General features: G+C 36.6%; 1 protein-coding gene across 2 annotated transcripts in view; it reads right to left on the bottom strand.

Moving 5' to 3' along the window:
* Positions 1-297: 297 nt before the first annotated feature.
* DNM1L (dynamin 1 like) overlaps positions 298-20520 on the bottom strand; it is a 35104-nt gene continuing 14881 nt past the window's right edge. Inside the window, exons 3-20 of one of the 2 annotated variants that reach the window (XM_039707858.1) lie at positions 19134-19172; positions 17903-17949; positions 16773-16844; positions 16209-16295; positions 15436-15598; positions 14058-14178; positions 13312-13443; positions 12839-13045; positions 12521-12641; positions 11488-11643; positions 11294-11383; positions 10482-10574; positions 8640-8696; positions 7343-7420; positions 4976-5143; positions 4234-4343; positions 2971-3130; positions 298-2582 (exon numbers count right to left, since the gene is read on the bottom strand). In XM_039707858.1, the coding sequence (XP_039563792.1) occupies positions 2526-2582; positions 2971-3130; positions 4234-4343; positions 4976-5143; positions 7343-7420; positions 8640-8696; positions 10482-10574; positions 11294-11383; positions 11488-11643; positions 12521-12641; positions 12839-13045; positions 13312-13443; positions 14058-14178; positions 15436-15598; positions 16209-16217 (1722 nt within the window). In that variant the 5' untranslated portion in view covers positions 16218-16295; positions 16773-16844; positions 17903-17949; positions 19134-19172 and the 3' untranslated portion in view covers positions 298-2525. The remainder of the gene's footprint in view (positions 2583-2970; positions 3131-4233; positions 4344-4975; positions 5144-7342; positions 7421-8639; positions 8697-10481; positions 10575-11293; positions 11384-11487; positions 11644-12520; positions 12642-12838; positions 13046-13311; positions 13444-14057; positions 14179-15435; positions 15599-16208; positions 16296-16772; positions 16845-17902; positions 17950-19133; positions 19173-20520) is intronic. The other variant, XM_039707859.1, reaches the window with a different exon arrangement.

The following is a 20520-nucleotide window of genomic DNA, read 5'->3' as shown; positions in this document are numbered from 1 at the left end:
AATTTTTCAATTGCTTCCCTCATTAGGCTTTTTTCCACAGCTATCCCATAATTTTTTAGTGCTGGTAGTAATAGTGGCATTTGAAGTATTTCTCAGTTCTAGAACACAGCTTGTTTCAAACCTATCAGTAGGCACAAGCAGCCTGTTCACATTATGAATTATGGAACTCTTCAAGAATGCAGAATTTAGTGAGAACAAGTGAAATCATAACTAAGGTTGTACACATATAGGTACTTACACTACTAACTTACAAGTGCATGTAAGTCCTGCCACCAGAACTACAAGTCAGTCCGAAACTATTTCTGGTGTAATTAATTTTGTGTATTATCTGTTTATTAAATAACAGGATTGTTACAGCATGGACCTTCAAAGTCTTGCATTAAGGATTACAAATCAAGTTCATTTCTTGGCACTCAAACATTACCAAATTGAAACTTTTTTGTGAAAGTTAAACAAAAAAAGTCGTAACATTTCAGAAACCAAATTAACACTGGAAATTTCACATGACATTACAGAGCCAGGTATCACTTGCAAGAATTTCTTCAATAAATGAAATTCATTTGCTTTATGCAGCATTTCAAAACTTTACAAATCAGAGTATTTCTTCACAAAGAGACTGTTGACTGAACTTTGAGACTTAAAGCTTAGGTAGCAGATCACTTATGGACGGCACTACCTTGTTGAAAACTTCTTGGATGTTGAAAGCAAAAAGGAGAGAGGTGTCAGGTGAATACCAAACAGAAATGTAATGCTTTTCACAAAACTTAAAAAGTTTTCACTGATCACCAAAGAGATTTAAAAAGTGGTTTGCACTTCAGTCATATTTCTTAAATCTGAGAACTACTATCCCTGGATACAATGCAAGATAAAAGTACCTCCTTTGTATTAATTACATGTAATGCATACACCATGACTTTTTAGGCTGTTTAAAAATACACCATATGTATTTCCGTGTTCTGCATTAATTCTCAGATCATACATGAAGTATCCAAAAGTTGCATCTGTCAGACTTGTGCTCATATTGATGCTAAACTGAAAAAATACATTTTTCAACAGAGCTTCTTGTAAACTGAATTTTTAAATTTTCAATCTTCAGCAGCTTACCATAAGAATTCCTTTTTTGCTAACTGATTTCAGGGAGAAGGAACTGCATATGGTAATGAAAACCTCACTATCGTGGCCCAATACCATAAAATCAAGCCATGGAGGTTAACAGCAGTGTCCTATTTTTCATGCAAGTTGTGTTAAAGAAAAAGTATCAGCAACACTATAGTAAACATTTTCACTTTATACAAAAAGAGTGAATCTGCTTGAAAAGTACATGCAAGTATGCTGGCTGGAGTTTAAATAAATTTTTATTCATAAAAATTAAAATGTTTACTTTTTCAAGGCTAGTGCGATCAATGGTTATCTGTATGAATTATAATCATAAGAAAAAAAGAAACCTCATCAACTTAATTTCCAACTTAAAAATTCATAATCATACGATTGTCCTCAAAAAAAAAAAGCTACTTACAGCACAATAAAATTTCCTCAAAATCAACTGTAATCTCTGATATAAATATTCCAATTCCACAGACTTTCTTTCATTCTGTCATACATTCCATAATTTGCAGAATTTGTGGGCATCCCCTTTTCCCTGGCCAACTTAATCTATTTTTAAAAGAAACACTTACTATCCCATGACAGTTTTGAAATCCAGTTTATTTTTCAGTTCTGCCAGAGCAAATTTACTATCAGATGGTCCAGGGGCTTGGTCCCAGGGGGGAGGAAGGGGAAGATGTCCTTGTGCCTGATTATAAACTCCAACATTCATACACAAGCTCCAGTGCACGTTAATAACTCTGCAGCCACTTTTTAGTAGGCTGTTCTTGTTCAGAAGCTCCAGGCTAATTCTTCCTACATGATACTCCATGAAATCAAGTCTGAAGTTTTGTCTGCCATTGAAACATTTGGGAACAACAGAGAAAAAAAAAAAAGGGAACACACATACATAGTAATACGCTCAACATCTCTACTGTGCTATAAAATGGAGACCTCCATCTGTCACAGTGCATGCAATATATTCATGAAAGAAAATACTCGGTGCTCTCTTTTCTTCACAGTATTGAAACTTCTACTGGAAAAGCAGCTTAAAACTATGCCACAAGACTACACTGGCTGTCTTAACCACAGGCAACCTGTTCAGCAAGTCAGGCACTGGAACTTGAACGTTTTTCCCCAAGTTCAAATGAGACTGTCACTGAGACAGAAGACTTGGTCTGCTTTAATTTGCACCAGAAACCTGGTAAGGAAACATTTAGAGCCATTTATTATATGGATTAAATACGACTTCTTTTGCAAAATACAGCATGTTTTTCTGTTTGCAAATCAAACCAACTGTCTTTACATGAGCAGATTTACACAGTTGCAGTACACAGATAAGAAGAGTTCATAAATAAAAATTCTACTCCGTATACCATGCCTAGCAATTGTCAAGCCAATGTAACCTCCAATGCATATAAATAGTGTGGCTGATACAGTCTTCACCAAAGATGTGTCTCACGGATCTCTGCAATGATCTGGCTGGCTCGCTGCAGGGCCTGCACACAGGAACACACAAAAGCCAGAGTTAGTTATACTGGAGAGATTTGCCAGGGACAAAACAGCAGCAGTCTGGGAAGTGCAAAGCTAAAAATCAAACCAAAGCTAATCAGTGTCATTACAAAACAAGTGGCAACCCATTAAATTCTCAAGAAGGGCAGACTTCTTCACCATACACAGTTTTAAAAGCCTGCCATAAAAGAGAAACTGCCCCTACTTTCTATCTAGCCTGCTAAACTGCAGATTTAAAAGCTCATATGTAATCCTTTCTGGTCAGGTGTTGGTTTTAACTCCTCCAGCAGAGAAAAGCAATACACTGGAACAGTCTTAAAAAGCAGTAAAGAAAAAAGGAAGACAAATCTTCAAGTCTTCTGATCTCCTCATTACCTTTAGCATGTCAGCTGCCTCTTTCCTGCGCTGTGCCATGTCCTCAGACTCTGTGAGAAGGTCATCCAACAACAGGGATTTGTACAGCTGGCCCACCAGCTCACTCTGGAGAGTGTCCTTCACGTGGTTCACCAGAAAATGCATCACTGCCTTTGGCACACTGCAAGCACAAAGATTGTTTCTTTAAAGTCATTGTTCAAAACCAGGTCTGTTCCAGATGAAGAATGCACAATGAGGGCAAGCAGCTATACATAGCATTGGCTCAACTACCAGGAATCTATCACTACCATAAATAAAACCTCTCTCAAGTAAAAACAGCATCATATACAATATTGGAGTAGAACTAATTAATATAAATTTAATTTCCTCCAAATAGAAAAGCTACATTGTAAAAAACATGAACAGAGTAAAACACAAAATAAGAATAAATAACTCTGCTCATTAGAAAGCAACCTCTCTCTACTGTGCATGGGATGACACATATTTAAGTATGTCAACCCTAAAACCAAATTTTATGTGTAAATGGGAAGAGAGAGAGGCAAAGAAATAATTCACATCTTTGATATTACATAGTATGAACAGTGCAGTAAAGTTAAGCTAAACAAAGCACTGCCTTGCCATGAAATACTGAAAATTATATTGAAGGTATTAGTTTACTGTATATACTAAAACACCTGAGTCTCACTAACTTGATCTAATATCAATATCCAGATTCCTGCACCTCCCCCCGTACTTCCCATACACATAAAAATATAAGACCTTTCCACAAAGACATAAGCAAAGAAAGTTTTATAGAATTCCTCATTAAAGAAAAAGTATGACTTTTCCACAGTAGAAAGAACTTTTTCACCCTTATAGCTAAGTGCTAGAAAACTGAGCTACACACATTAGCTCCCATTTGATATAACAGGATGGCAAAGCTAAATTCTGTTGGGGTACACAGCATCTGGAGTTTATTCCAGTTATTTGCTGCAAATTTTCCATGTGAATTGAAGCATCCTCCAGAAAAGCAGGCATCCCCTAATTAAACTTTTTACTTAATAATCTACAGAACTGGGAACCATTAGAGGAAACAAGTGCTTCTTCAAACTGCTTCATTCTGTGAAGGGTCAAGTTTTACTGCTGCTATCCCTTCTAAAAAATTAATTTATTTTCTCTCTTAGAAACATAAGAACATGATAAAAATAACATGATCATATATATGATTAATGAAATACCACAATACTTGCATGGCTTAAATACTTCAAAGAAGTTTGGGTTTACCTGTCCTGAATGTTCTTCCTGACAATAAGGAAGTAAGATTTAATAAGTCGTTCAATCACTTCACAATCTCGTTGTTCACGGGCAGAAAGTTTGCGTGCAACAGGTACAGGCTGTGTGAAAAAAATAAAACCCTCAGCTTACCAATTCTGCTCATTTCCATTTGTAAATAAAACTCAAAATTCTAACTACTGCTTTTTTAGCCTGAGTTTGATAGATGTAATATGTCTTGCAACAAACCTGTAATTCTTCAGAAATAACATTAGGGACACATCAAAATCCACATATTGTAAAACAAAGGTCAGAGGGTCTCACTACATTTTTTCTAAACATCTCCAAATACTTCAAAATCTCCATCTGTTTTTAACTTAAGTGGGTTTTGTCTTTAATGGTTCTTCTCCTCCAATATAAACATTAAAATTCAGCACAAGAAGAACAGGAATTTGAGTTGAGCTAAGATTTATTTCTGTACCAACAGCTATCTAGACAGAGGAGTTCACCTGCACAGGAATTTGTGAAAGGAAGCCAGTTATCTCAATCATAGCCTGAAACTGGAGCAGGCAGGGAGATTGGAATCAGACAAAAAGCAAAGCAGAAGAGACTGGCTGGAGCTCCTTGTTGCAATAGTGGGAATTATTTACATGGAGACCACATATTAGCAGCAAAGTTACAAGATCTGGAATTGAGATGTTTTCTTTCCTGAGCCTGAACTACAAAGAAAAGGAATTTGTCTTCCAAGACTCACCACATCTAATAGGTTTACAGCATGTCCTTTTTGAGGACTAGCAGGTAGGGCTGCAGCTGGCTTGGATTTTTCCTCTGCTGACACCTCTTCTGCTTTGGAGGGTTTCAGCATTCCTCTCCAGTTGCCTGTTCCAGACTCCTGAGGTGCATCAGCTCCTACAGAAGGATTCTGCACAAACAGCACATTGAAAAAACATGGCAGAATTAGAACTCTACCACTACAGAGAAGCATCTGATCAAATCACTACAGGTAAAATTCACTAAAAATAAGATTATCATAGGTATATTCCTTCATTCTATTCCTCACATTTCCCACATTTATTCTCCCTTCACTGGTTACAGCTCACAAAAGGTACCAGTAAAATGAAAGCTTTTAAAACTCATACTGTCCCTAACAAAGGGTATGAAAATGTCTCACCTGGAGAAGTTCCACAGCATTTTAAGGGTCTAAAAATCACTTCTGAAATATGGGGTGGTCTTTCTAAGTCATTTGGCTTTGACCACACATCCTATACTATCAGGATCATTCTGAAAATATATTTTGAAGATCACCACAGCTCTTGCAATACTTGAATTTAAATACTTCAAGTTTTATTTAAATACAAACTGAAGTTTCTTACAGTAACAGCTAAAAAAATGCACATTTCTGTTTTGAGGTAATACAGCTATGATCATATTTGTGCTGTCAGAATTTATGGAAAAATTATGGAAAATTTATTTTTTTTATAACAAATCAAAACAAAAATCTTCATCCTCTCGAAGTGAAGATCAGAGATTCTGGGGAGTTCCAGACAAAGAATGACCCAGGAATCTTCTGAGAAAAAGATGTAACACCCAGCCCTCAAACATCAGGAATCACTGAACAAAAGAAACATTAGTGGATAGCATCCACCATATATTAAATAGTATTAAAAAGCTGAAGTTTATTTTGATGTAGAATAGGGGCGATTTTTATTTTGTACCTTTCCACAAGCCTAATATCTCCTCTATTTACTCTGTGCTTTAAAATCTAGTCCTGCTTGAAAAAGGCCATTCAAGGCTTTGTACTTGTCTTGCTTCAGACACAGAAGGAAAAAAGCTAAATTTGTCTATTGTGTTCACAATGAAACACCACAGGCTGATCTTAAATCTAAAAAAAAAAGTGAGAAACAAAGCATAGCAAGTAGAATACCAACAGCAGCATAAAGGAGGAAACCCAGCTAGGCTGTGCACATAAAAAATTTTATTTAAATTGCACAACTGCCCAGAGGCACTGTACAACACACCAGGAAATCAAATTAAACTCTGCTAATAAGAGAAAATGATTGTTAAGGAAAGCTCCACTGCATGATTTCTGATCACAAGACAGCTGTTCAAAATGACAAAAATGCCACTCTCATTCTGCATTACTGTGGAGCCTGCTCTACCTCCAAGGCAGTTTCAAAAACAAAAGTCACACAAGAGTGTGAAATGTATCACCCCATAGAGGACAGAGTTTACGGGAAATGCAAACCACATCTGGCAGCTTCCTGCTACTTCTTAAGTCACAACACTATCTTCACAGTGGCTCTTGGTTTGTTTTAAATTTTGCAGCATATCAAAACCTCTAAAACACTGATGAAAATAATAGTTAAAATTATACTATTTACTAGATTTGACTTTAACCACTTTGCTCAGGACAGAAATGGACGCTTTGCATTAAAATCTGAATGTGCAAGAAAGCAGAAAGCCTGAGTCCCCTTGGTACTTCTAGTACACAAACTTGTGACTGCCCATCTTTTCTGACTCCTAGCAAGAGGAATTAGCAGAAAAGCCTTCAGAGCAATAACGAGCTGTTATTTTAACATGAGACAGCACACCTAACATGTAAAAAACACTGCAGAACACATTTCACAAATATAAGTAAACCAGGGATTCAACAATTATGTGAAGCAACACAAAGGAGGTTCAGTTTGAGCAAAGCCTGTAAAGATTCCCTGCAGGAAGCAGGAAACTCACATTTTAGCTTATCTTCTGTCCTCCTTCTTTAACTGTCAACACATTAAAAACATGCAGTTTAACAGTCATGCTGAGGATTTCTGATTACAGTACTGTTGCACCCAACAATCTCTTGACAGTTTGAGGCAAATTAGGTGCATATTTGCACCAAAATATATTGCAAACAAGAATTCAAAGAGAAAGCAGTGACTTGGCCACCTCATGGCATGTCTTGACATGCCACTGCACATAAAACCAGTAGTGCCAAGTAATCCACACTGGAGAGGACATCCAGACTGGGTAGGACACACTGTTGGTGACAGAACACTAGGGACAAACTGCTTTCCTTACACCTGGGGTGCACCACAACAGAAACATGCATGCAGTGCTTAGAGGAAAAATCAAGACAGACCTTGCCATCAGCCTCAGCAGAAGCAGCAGTAACAGTCTCCTGGGAAGCAGGTGCCAATGCACCTGGAGCTTTAGTAGACTAAGGAAGGTAAAAAATGCATGGAGGGGGAAAAAAAAAATTCAACTGAAGACCACCAAATTTACCTAGCAAATTGCATACACTTTTACCTACTAGCATCTTTCAAAATCCAGAAAAGAAATATTTGAGAGATAGAATTATATAAATTATATAGATAAAAGAATTTGTTAGAAAAACAGTAATAGAAGAAGAAAAAAAAAGAAGAAAAAAAGAAGAAAGAAAAGAGAAGAAAAAAAAGCATCTCCAAGACAGTTATTTGGATTATCTGACCTTCAATTTTATGTAAGCTCCTAGACTGATGATTTAACTACGAAATCAATATAATGAAGGATCAAAGAGCACTGAAAGCAATCTCTAGATAGCTACCTTAAATTTCCAGTTCATCCATCAGTTGTCTTAGACCGATTAAAGGCAACAGTATTAGATCTACTCTGGGACTTAGTCTCACTTTTTAAGGTAATGAACTTAGTGAACAGACTTCTATCAGGTGTATAAACTCCTGTTACAACCTCATGAGGAACCTAAACTATGGTCTCTATCTTTGAATTCTTAATAATTCACATAGTATTAAATAACTGTCTAAAATCCCAGCTTGTTGTCAAGACTGTTCTACAGCCAAACAGTGTTTTCCATGACATTTGGTTGGTTCTTCCTGTCATTGCACTAATCCCAAAACCTGATAAAATTAAGCAAGCTCCAGAGACAGAATACATGACTGGATTATGATGAATAACTGAAAATGTCACCTCCAACATCTGCTCTCAAAGAAAGTAAGACTGCAATAAACTGCAGTTTTAAGAGTGACTGAACAAGAACCAACCACAAGTCACTAGGTTGACACTGGATATTTTAAATAATTTGTTTATCTTTTGAAATCAGCATGTCTCAGCTACAAACTTAAGCATGAAAGTTCTGAGTCCATCCTTCAACATCTGCAGGCATTTTACACCTTACCTGATATGACGAAAAGTAATAAGTGTATTATTACATTTATAGAGAAGTCTTCTGAAATACCAGATTTAAAACCTCCCAAAAATTGCATCTTTTAAAGAAAATTATATTCCACTTTTATCTTATGAAACTGAAAAGAAAAAGCTCAATCCCTGGAAGCTCCCAAGACTGTTACTAGGGCAGCACATGAAATTTTCCAATACTTAGATCGCATCTAGGAGAATGCATTCAGCTTTATGTAAAAAAATAAAATCAAACATTTACTTACCTTGTCTCGTGGCACGGAAGAAGGCAATTCCCGGGTTAACCTGTTCCGCCTCTGCTCCTTTAAAAACAATCCAGCAAGACCTCAATTATCTATTACTCTCTATCAACACACAGGCAAGATTCACATTTTACAGATGACTTCCATTTTAGACACAAATACGAGTGATTTCATCTCATCCAGGGCCATGCTAATACTGTGGTCTATGTAACCCTTGATTATTTGGATACTTTGATTACCTACTCAATTCTCAATATAAAATGTTTTGCAAAGTTTTTCTGCACCACACTCCCTAATCGAAGCCTGAGCCTTCAAAAAACAATATCAAAGCTCCACAATTTGGCTCACCACAGATACTCTACAGCCCTCATTAAGCTGTAAATCCTCCAAGTAATCTAAAGGATTTGATTTTGTGGCCAACTCATGATTAGCCCAAAATGAAGGAGGCAGCAGAATTTGCTTCATAGCAAAATAGAATTTGAAGCAATCAGGACAAAGAAATGTCTGATTTTGCTTGAAATTAACAACTGATTGTCCACCAAATAAGGCTTGGGTTTATATGGTTTGGTTCTTAAAAAATTTCAATGCCCTGTACGAAAACATTAGGAAAGAACTCCTTTAAGTAATACACAATGATACAATTTTGTGTGTTCAGCTTCACAAAGTCTTAATTTCTGTACTCACAGTAGTTTCCATACACATTGTTTTTGAACTAGATTAAAAGCAGTCTACGAAGCCAAATTCAAATGCTTACCTAGTCAGTACAGAATATATGTACAGAAGGAAGAAATTTTATAGATTATAGAAGAAATTGTATAAAGTAGAAATTTTAATGTAAGCATTTAAAAAAGAAACACTACAAGAGCATGTAGGAGAAGGGGGAATGGCTTCAAACTGGAAGAGAGTAGGTTTAAATTACATATTCCACAGGAAGAATTTCTTTACTGTGAGGGTGGTGAGGCACTGGAACAGGTTCCTAGAGAACCTGGGGATGCCCCATTCCTGGAACTGTCCAAGGTCAGGTTGGATGGGGTTCTGAGCAACCTGGTCTAGAGGAATGTGTCCCTACATATGGCAGGGAGTTGGAATGAGATGACCTTCCAAGCCAAGCCATTCTATGATTCTGTGATGAATGAAAATGATGTGTTGGATAAACACAAGGGTATTAATGAGCTCTTAGCCACAGAGATGAAGTACTGCAACAACACCAGATTGGTTCTCCCAATCTAACAGAGCAGACTGGTTGTTGAACTGCCTCCACAGGATGATGGCAGCAACAAGTATTATCAGATTTGGACTTGAAAAACACAAAATTACTGACAGAAGACCGAGAGAGACAAGTATCTCAGGGAGGCTGAAGTGTGGTAACACAGAGATTCAAGAACAATACCAAAAGCAAGCAGAAATTAGAACCTGAACAGAGGAAACAATACTTGTATTATCCTTTAATGAATGAGAGGAACATTATTGATACATTGTGTCAAAGACAAAATGCAGTTACTTCAACATTAACACCATTTCACAACCACATATTTAAATTTCGCCTTAAAAAAATTCATTTCATAGGCAATACTTAATTAGATGCCCATCTTATTTTCCAGACTGAAAACCAGATAGAATCCTTTCAGTGAAGTATCAACCAGTGATCCTAAATGAAATATGCAATAGAAATTAACAAATCCACAGATTACTAGAGTATACACCATATTCATAATTCATCATATTTCTCATACCTCAAAATTCAGAAATGTGCTTCAAGGAAAGAAGCTGAAGCATTAGTTATTTTATAAATTTCACCTTCACTTAAAGAGACAAGAAACTTTTTAAGAGAACATACTTTCTTACCTCTATGTTGTTATTCATTAACCCACAGGCATCAGCAAAGTCTGGATGTTTGGTATTGATATAAGCTAACTCAATGGCCACCAGATTATGAACCTGCAATGCAAGATATTCCCAGATCAAAAATTCAGGGAGTAAACCTAATGCCAGTGCAGAGCAGTGACCTACAATGCAGGCAAGCACAGCTTAACTGCCCACAGCAGAAGACCACTCAGCCACAAACCACCTACAATATCTGAACTGAGGGAGATGGTTCACTGTGAGTATACAAAACAATTTTTGCTTTTCACATCAAATGCAGAGTCAAATACTGAAACACTCTTTACTCCCTAACAGGTAGTCCAAATCAGATTTTAATATTAAAACATATTTATTTAAAGATGCAAGTTGAACTTTTAGTTTTCACTAGGTAAAGGGCATTACAAGCCTCTGAAACACACAGAATAAGGATTACAATTTAATTTTCATCACTGCATCACAAACTCTACAGTAAACGCACTGCTTCTGTTACAAGGGAGGGAAATAACCTATATGAGGAAGACTAGAAGATGTTGAATTGAAATTTTGTAGAATTCTTCTTCAGAAATTGAAACATAGGAGACAACATGCTTAACCCTAACCCCACCCCTGTGTTTTATATGTATCTATAATATAGAAGAGTGTGTACATATTAAATGTGTACATATTAAATAACTATCAATTTAACAAATAAGTTAAGATTCTTTTAATACCTTGGGTTCCTGTGCAAACAGAAACATCAAGACTCCAAAAACCATGCACTTTTACCAGCAAAATTACAGTAGACAGAAACTTACCATTTCATTTGTGACAGGAAGTCTCCTACGCAAAAGACAGGTTACTACTTCAACTATGGCATCGTGCAATTTAGGAAACCTCAGTAATTCCTAAAAACAAACCCAAATTTTACTGGTGAGACTTCCAGAAGTTTTTAAGCAAGTAATCACACACCCCATAATTACAATCCCAGTAGTAGAGCATGCATTTTTACCTGTGTACTGTAATTGCTACAATGCTGGATAATCCTCTGCATTTCCTCATGAACCAGCTCCACACAGCGCAAGCTCGGCTCTTCCAAACGTTTGATTTGCCTTTTTACCAGCAACTCAAAGGAAACTTCAGGAACAAACAAGGCAGGACGGGGACCCTGGTTCAAAAGGAGGGGAAAAGCTGCTAAATTGCATATAAAACATGATGCATTTCTAAATAGTAGTATTTAATGAGGCCCAGAATAAATCAGGTCACAGTGACACTCAGAACAGGTCTCAAGTATATGTAAAAATAAAAGCTCTAAGTTCCTATCTTTAAGACAAAATGTACTAAACAATGATTACCTAGCATCCTTATAGAATCTCTGAGATTTCTACCTACTCATGTCACTTTAGGCTTACAAATCAGAACAATGCTTTTTCACATTTGAGGATCCACATTTTGATGAAATCTATTACAAAGGCAAAGACATTTTCTTTCTGGTTTCAGAGAGAGAATCTGCCATTACTTATTGGACAGTCTTGGGCATCTAATGCCATACCAGCAAGATCAGTGGATTTCAGTGTTTGGAATAAATTTAATTTATGACCACACAGACCAATGTTTAGTTACACATATAACATTTTTTACCTGAAATATGACATCTTTCCTCTAACTAAATCCTGTTTTTACATTTTACATTTACAGGAGGATAGGAACATACACACAGATCATTGCTATGGGGTACCTCATGCTCCAAGACCATGCAGAAACCTGCCTGTCTGTCCACACAACAGACACAGTGCAAAGCAGACTGACATGTCTGACATTCAAAGTCAGTCTTGAAGGAGGGAACATTTTATTATATACTACAAAATTTAAAAATGGCCTTACTCCGTTAATTCTCAGCAACATCAATTCCCGTATTAGCAAGAAATCAAATCTATCAGGAAAACACTGAACCATCTCAAAATTGTGCCCTTTATATAGAATTAAACCTTAGCTTCCTATCTAACATACAGCCACAACACTCAGAAATACAGAAGAACACTCACAGTGGCATTTCTAATGGCAGTCAGAATGTCAATTGTGTTAAGGCCACCCAGAGGGTCAACAGATTCTAAAGTTCTTCCAAAAGTCTCATGAAAAATATAACAGATTCTGGCTCCACCACATCTGAAAAAAGAAAATAACAACTGAAGTAGTAAATAAGAAGAAAGCTCTCACGGAGAACCTTTCTTACAGTTGTCTGAATTCAAACATTTTTGAGTATGTTATGGTCCAGTGTAGTAATTTTGCCAGCGAGAGCTAGTAAGAGCCACTGGGTGAACCAAACCACTCAGTCAATATTGCAGGAAAACATTTGTACTTACAGCTCCGAAGTCTCTATGTATTTTGCTGTTCCTTCAATAGTGTTACAATATTCTGTGGCAAATTTGGTGATCAGCTGCAATAAAGTAGCACTTTTGTCTTCAACAGGTTCCCCATAGCTGTTCAGTAGAGACTGGTACTGGGCAGCTAAAACATTAATTCTGGTTTTCAGTTCTGGCAAGCAATCTCTGATATGATGCATCAGCAATCTAAAAATAGAAAACAGTTCCTCATTAGAAGGGAGGAAAAGTTTCAGCTTTATCATCTCCATCAAAACAGAGAAGAGACACAAAATAACCACCAAAGGAAAAGATTTACTTGGGAAAATTACAGTAAATTCAGAAACTGAGAGAGCCAGAGTCTGCAACCAGAGTTTTCTTTAATACATTATTGTATAGCACCAAAAGAGACACTAGGGTAAAAAGAAAGGTCTGCACTGATGTCTAACCCATCAGTTTATGTCCTCAAGGAATACCTGTTCAGTGTTCTAGCTAGATACTTGGTTCCATTTCTATTGGCAAGGGAAGGATACTTCTTTTGGAGAAACCCATATTCATCACGAATGGAATCAGCCACACTCTTCTTATTGTTAATATCCAACTGACTCCTGAAGGCAAAAGGCAGAGTTACACACCAGTTACTGGATGCCCGTAATAGTAATTTACACTTCAGCTTTTCTGGACAGAACATTTAATAACCATGTTTTGCTTTACACACATAACTCACCTTCCTTAGACTTTAAAGGTTTTTATTTGTTTCTCCATGCAACATAGTCAACAAACCTGTATTGGTAGCAACTATACACAGAGGAAACAATGGTCTTATCACAACTACATGGGATTTGACCTAAGTAAGGTAAAAAAATACAGCAAACAGTACCACAGTTATGTGCAGTTAGGACTAATATATACAGGACCTGTGCTGGATCAGAGCTACTGTGAACAGCTGACCAGAAGCACCCCTCAAGCTGAAGGACATCAGCAGAAGTGGTGACACTACAGTTCTTCTAGAAGTGTCTCTACTCCTGCCTGCATTAGCAGTTGGTCGAGTGGAAGAACAAAAGGCTTGGAGAAGTGAGCAACAAACTTCTCACTTGCTTATTCAGAAGTTTATTTCAACATTGTAACCTTATTCTTAAAACTATATTAATGGCTAGAAAAGCAGAAGCATTACTTCATATTAACAGAGTTTTAAAAATAGCACCATTGTGCTCACACAGACCTATTCACTACTCCAATGATGCCAAGTTTGACTGGAATCACTCTTCCCATGAGCACATCCATAGCATCAGTGCCAGCATCCATGAGATCCAGCTTTGTGATAACAGCAAGGGTTCTTCGACCTACCAAAAGGAAAACACTCACAGGGATGTTCTGATTTCACCAGAGTAACTAAAACTCATAATTCAGTGAATGGAGAATTAGTGACCGAAATTCATTAAATAGGGAAATATTGCTCATCTAAACCAGTAGACTAACACACACAGGATTTGTCTGGGACCTCAATATTTCCTGAGCTCTTGGTCTGAAAAAAAATGTGCCAAGAACCTTTTCTTTAAAATATAACACACTTTTTGAGTCTAAAAAGACCCCAGCATCTCAGTAAAATCAGTAAGTTCTTGGGTCTTTAAACTTTAATGTGAGTATAGCTACTTTAGTACTGTAGTACTTCCCACTATACAGCATTACTCCTGCAGAACCTGCAACCTGATCTGCCACTCTAGACCTTTAAGTTTCAGAATTTTGGGAAGTGATCCAAAAGACATTGTCAATCATTTTTACAGGAGTAAAATAAAAGGGATATCTTGAACCAGGACAGTTTAACTGAGCAGACTGCCAGAAGAGTTTTCCCTCAAGGTTATGTGGCAGACAAGTCAAAGCAGACCTGGAGTTTGAAAACAATCAAGAAATGTTACATTTTATGGAAAGACAAATTTGAGGGTATAAACACTAAATTTTAACCTAATTTCTGCATGTTTATTTTCCAAGTGTATTAATCCATGTTCTTTCAAATCACACAATGCCATTTGTTAGTCAATGGTACTGACAGCACTTTGCAAAAGCAAGAAGCAGGCAGCCAGTAGCTTCAGATCTGTTTCAAAGGTAAATATAAAATTATAATCTTCCTAGTCCATTAAATCAGTCCGTTCTCCCACATAAATACAGCAAACAGAATTCATCTTATCCTTACTAAAAGTCACTAAACTAACAGCTAAACAGTCAATTACTTAGCTGTGGGGTGGCATATTTTCTTTACCAAAGGAAACTATGTTGGACAATAAAGCATGAAGTTGTCCATTTAACATTCTTAACACCATTTTGCTGCTGTGGAAACAGAAGTGACTCCATGACTATTAGAATAGTTACTTGGCCTGCTGGCAAGCCAGAAATCTATCAGTTATTGATTCATCCCAGCATCCTCTTGAGTTGCAGAGACTGCAGCAAAAAGTCTTCAAGCAAATATAAAACCTATATTTTCTAGGAAATGTGATGACATTTATTTTTCTTACTATATTTTGCTCAAACAACTTCAGTTTTATTTTAGGACTGAGTTTTAAAAATCAGTTGAATTACAGCATCCAGTTAGCCTTGGTGCTTACCATCTGGATCCACCTCCCGAGCTATTTTCAGGGCTTCAGAAGTGGCCATGTCTGTGTTGGCAGCCGTGACTGCCAGGATAATGGAATTGGGGTTGCTGATGAACTGAAGGATGAGCTCTCTTATTTGAAGTTCAATGTCTTTAGGCTGATCACCAACAGGCACCTAGACAAAAAACCAAGATGGAACTATTCAAAATTGTGTCTTTATGCCTGCATGAGGCTTGGTGTCCAAGAAGCACGTGAACAGCTGGCAGAGTGGGTGGGGATGTGTGCATGGGCAGGGAAAGAAGTCATCTTGTCATCTTCATGTCTCAGAAAATTATTCCATATGTAACCTGAACAAGGAGGATCTGAACATTTCTGTTAGGATAACCTCACTTTATACAGCCTCTTACACAAAATACACATAGCCACTCCTGGAGAAGCAATGTGAAGGAGATCTTCCAAGTTGCCAAACACTGATCTATCTGCAGGTACAGCTCTGAGACCTGGAGTGATACCTCTTCTATGGCAAGGAACATACAGCCCACACACCTACCATCACTTATATGTAGAAAGAGAAAAAACATAAGCAAATCTATCTCTGACATCAGCAAAGTGCAGCAGAAACTCAAATCTTACCCCAGAAGACAGTGACATGTCAAATTTACATAACCCTACTTAACCCCAGGAAAGCAGTTTATCTAGCAATGCAGAACAATGGCAAAGAGTGAACAGGCACGCCTTGTTCAAAAATACACTCTGAGTCAGAAGAGGAGCATTCTGCACCTTACCTTTGTCATTCCAGGCAAGTCCACAAGAGTCAGATTTACAACATTAGATGAAAAAATCTTAAGATGAATCGGTTCAGGACTGATGCCCTAGAAATACATGAATAAGAAGTAATAATTACTGCCCTGGATTATTCAAATTCATCATATGAAAATCCAAAGGCTGTAGTTTCATACCACAAAGACTTTCCTTCACCAAATACCTTAAAACACACAGCAAGGGAAAAAAAAACAATCATCTGTCAACCAATTCTTTTGTCTTTGTCAGCAGCCAGTTTTATAATTACATAAAGCTAGGCATGCAGAAAAATTAAAGCAAGTTTAACTGAAAGTTTATTTTTTCCACATTTATTACAGAATCTTGAAGTCAAGCAACAAATCTTCTTTCAATTGAAGTAATTGTTCTCATGAACACAGTAAAAAAAAATCTCAAGATAGCAAGTATTCCCATGTTCTTCATTAGAGCAGTTAAGTGCTTTTCACTCCTAGCTACTGAAACTCTTTAAGAAAGGTTCAAGCAGCAAGAAAATCAATAGCAAGACAACAGATGGGCAGTACAGGATTTACCTTATTGTTTCCTGAAATTCTCTCTGTTTCATTTTCTATTTCCTGACGAATTTCATCAAAATCTGTATAGATCTGAAGAAGAAAAGAAGTTTGAAAATCAAAGACAGCATTCACTTACTTAACAAAATAATGATCTCTTCTCCAAGGGATGGTGAAAAACTCTCTAAGTATACAGAATATCAAAAAATATGTAAGAATTACTAGTAGCCCTTAAACTGATGCAAACAGGAATGATCAGTGCTAAAAATTACATAAATTGGTATTTAATCTGTTGACTAATTCTGTGAGATGGCAGTTATTAGCACTTATGAACAATGTCAGACACAAGTTGTTAATTTGTGTCCACCTACAGAGAGTTCCAAATACTTAATTCCATTTTGAGTCTAGTTGTAATCCTTTGAAGTTAATAAGCAACATGTAGCCTAAACCCCTTCTCATCATGAAGAGGACAAAGGGCAGTTTCATTTTCGAATTTTTCCACTCTTGTAAAAACTGTTCTCCTGCCACCAACCAAAAAACGTTAGCACAGAGCTATTCTACTGATTCCCGCTACATTCCTCTCTAACTTTACTTCAATTTCTAGCACTGCCTAGAAGGTGAGTAAAATCACTTTAAAATAATAAACACTTGTATAATTTATCTGCCAACAAAAATATGACTGTCTTCAAGCAAGAATTAAGCTTTGACTCTTTGTGAGGTGCTGGATCAACTCAGTTTGTGCTCCTTTGCCCTGATGCACATGAGGCTCTTTTTTCTTTCTAACAAACCTCTGAAGCAGCCAATTCTTCAACGGACTGAAATGACTTGTCTTAGTGACATCCATTCTAATTTTGGCAATGCACAAAATAGAATAAACAACAAAATAACCCAAAAAGGACTATGATAACTCAGCAGAACCAATGACCCACACAACAGACATTTTATGTTTTCAAGAGTTTTCTAGTCATAAAAAGCAAAACACAAAATCCTCAATATTCTGCCATATAATATATTATTATACATGCCAGTAGGTATAATAATACCAAGAAACATCATCTTTTCAGGAAAGTCAAGGGAAGAGATAACAGAATTAAGTGTATTTCTGTTAACATATTTATGACACTGCTACTTCATCAAGAGAGTCAACATACCTTATTTTTGGTATGAAGAAATTTACCCCATTCAGCAGCATCTACCTCTGAAAACAAAAATGGATACATGAGAAAAAAGTAGATGTTTCACTAACATTTCTTCCAAGGCCTGGTCATTGAAAACTATGAGGTTTTTGGTTTTTTTTTTTTCAAGCAGCAAAAGAAAAATTAGTTAGCTTTCTACAGTTAGATGTTAAATAGCTCAGGATAAATAGATTTATGATTCTGTCTATTGAAACACTGCACCTCACTACTATGTCTAATTTGTCTCACACCAGATCCACCTTCCTACCTATGACTGAGCTAATTACCTATCCTGCAATCTTTCACAAATGGCCTTGTTCACTAATTATCACCTTCTAATAAAAACAAAAAAAAAATATTAGCAATAGCTTAAAAACCTGGGAAAGCAAAGGCTAGCATTTATCATCTCTTTTTCTAAACCATGCAAGTGAGATCAAATTACAGCTGAAAGAAAAAGTTAGGAAAACCTGTAGAACTAAAAGCAAGCAAACAGAAAATACATAAGAACTCTGCATAACGAAGAAGCCTGAGGAGAACATGTCTCTTCCCAAATCTGTCAAGGATCAAACATCTTCACTCTTGTCAGTCACCACTAAGGTCCAGAATTACTTGGGGACTATGCAAGATCAGTCCCAGAAACAGCAAAGGAGGTTTTGTTCAATTCCTGCTTTGTAGCACAGGCAGCAGTTTGAGTCATACTGCAAGATATTCACATTTTCACTATTAGGTTTCCAAGTATTAGAGGCAAGTTCCAGTTCCAATTTTTAGTTTGGGGTCATTTCCTCTGTGCTCCCTGATACAGCAATCTGCTCTACAAGAACTGTCTACAGAAAATCTGGCCCTTTGGCAAACACGTGGTTTACCTACAATCAAGTAATCTTTCCAAATATTTTTTCATTTAAGTTGAAATTTAAGAAAGTTGATCAATAAAGTTTTTTTTTAAGGATTTGGGAATTAAAAGTGCAGGAAGTTCTATGAAGCAGCAACGGCACAGAGGGAAAGCAAAAATTATCTCATTCTAATGCAACAAGGTCAGAAAACTGAAAATCAATCAGATCACAAGACAGCAAAATAATCACCACAGTAGCTAAAGTGTAAAAAGAAAAGTGTAATCAATCAACAATCATGTGGCATGAAATGTATGTGATTAGTGTATATAAGCATGCACTTCAGGTGTAGGGAGAAAAAGCAAGTGGATAAAGGCAACCTTTAGCAAGGTGTCTTGAATTTTTCCATGTAGCAGGGTCTGCAGTTAAAGAGAAACAGCATTGAATGGTGTTTAATCATATTTAATTATAGCATTTTATTAACTTTCAGTACCAGATTCAATTACAAAGAGCACAAATGCATGCAGACAGATGTGCATGCTATTCTAGTATTGATGAGAGTATGTAACATACTAGCAATATGCACAGAAGTAAGACCTTAATTAAACACATATAAATGATGCCTATAAATCAGACATTCTATACAACAAAGTTGATTTGATGATGACTATTATTGCCATACACCTAACTTCAACAGTATTTTCTTATCTGAGCACAGAAAACAGCACCACTGGGCTCCACAGAGCTGAACTTCTTTGGCAAATAATGTTCCTCAAAATTTACTCATGGCAAGAACCAGAAAGAGTAAAGAAACATTTTTAATGTCATTGGAAGTAGTGTTACTGTATGCAAAGGAAATCTGATGCTGTGCATGAATATTTTTAAGACTCAATTAAAGAAAAACATCAGTTCTGAGACAGATTTAAGAAGAGACAACATATGCATTACCCTTTTCAACTTTTAATTTTTCAAAGTATTTATGGAAATTTCATTACAAAAAAAACCAACTTCTTATGGAGGGGTTGATGAATTTGAAACTCTATTTTCCTGTGATGTCTGTACAACACCCTGAAAGTACAAGCAGCAAAACAAACTGGTAAAGATATTTTTGGTTTGTGCCTGTTTGGTACAAAATTCAGGTAGTCCAACAATAATCAACTCATCTGTTTGAAAAGCTTGGTTCATCTGGAGATTTGATGCTTTGCTCAGTCAAAGGTGGGTGTATCATCAATAGAAATATGATTTTGATGGACTGGATCTGTTAAGGAAAAATTAAAACCAAACTTCCAAACCTACTGTTCTGCAGGCACAAGAGCTATGAAGAAAACATCATCAGGAAAAACCTTTTGTTTGTATTGGTTGGTAAACAGGCAAAATGACATACCAGTCTCCAAAGTAAGTGCAAAATGAAAGGGTTTCTCCATTTCAGGTTATTTAACAGGTTTTATTTACTGTACACAGGAAATAAAGTAAAATGCACAGAGGAAGAAACTACAATATGTTCAGTATTGTATTGCTCATCTCCCCTTGAAAATTGAATCTGAGGGAATAAAGAGAAGCCTAAAGCCAGGAAGAAAAATATACAGCAAGATACTGCCAAGTGTTACATTTGAAAGGTATGGACCAAGCACTCTCTGGTTACGTCCCTCCTTGGGAGAGGACTTCCTTCTCAGACACTGTTTTAGTCTTAAATTATTTTCTTTCTGCTGGTATGGGAATTTACAGCTAGGTACTAGGCTTAGCTCTATGTATAAATAAATTTTTTTT

This window comes from Passer montanus, unplaced genomic scaffold (genome assembly GCF_014805655.1).
Source record: "Passer montanus isolate IOZ18808 unplaced genomic scaffold, ASM1480565v1 scaffold20, whole genome shotgun sequence".
NCBI lineage: Eukaryota > Metazoa > Chordata > Aves > Passeriformes > Passeridae > Passer > Passer montanus.
The sequence above is the reverse complement of the archived record's forward strand: the minus strand, read 5'-3'. Positions and strand labels throughout refer to the sequence as shown.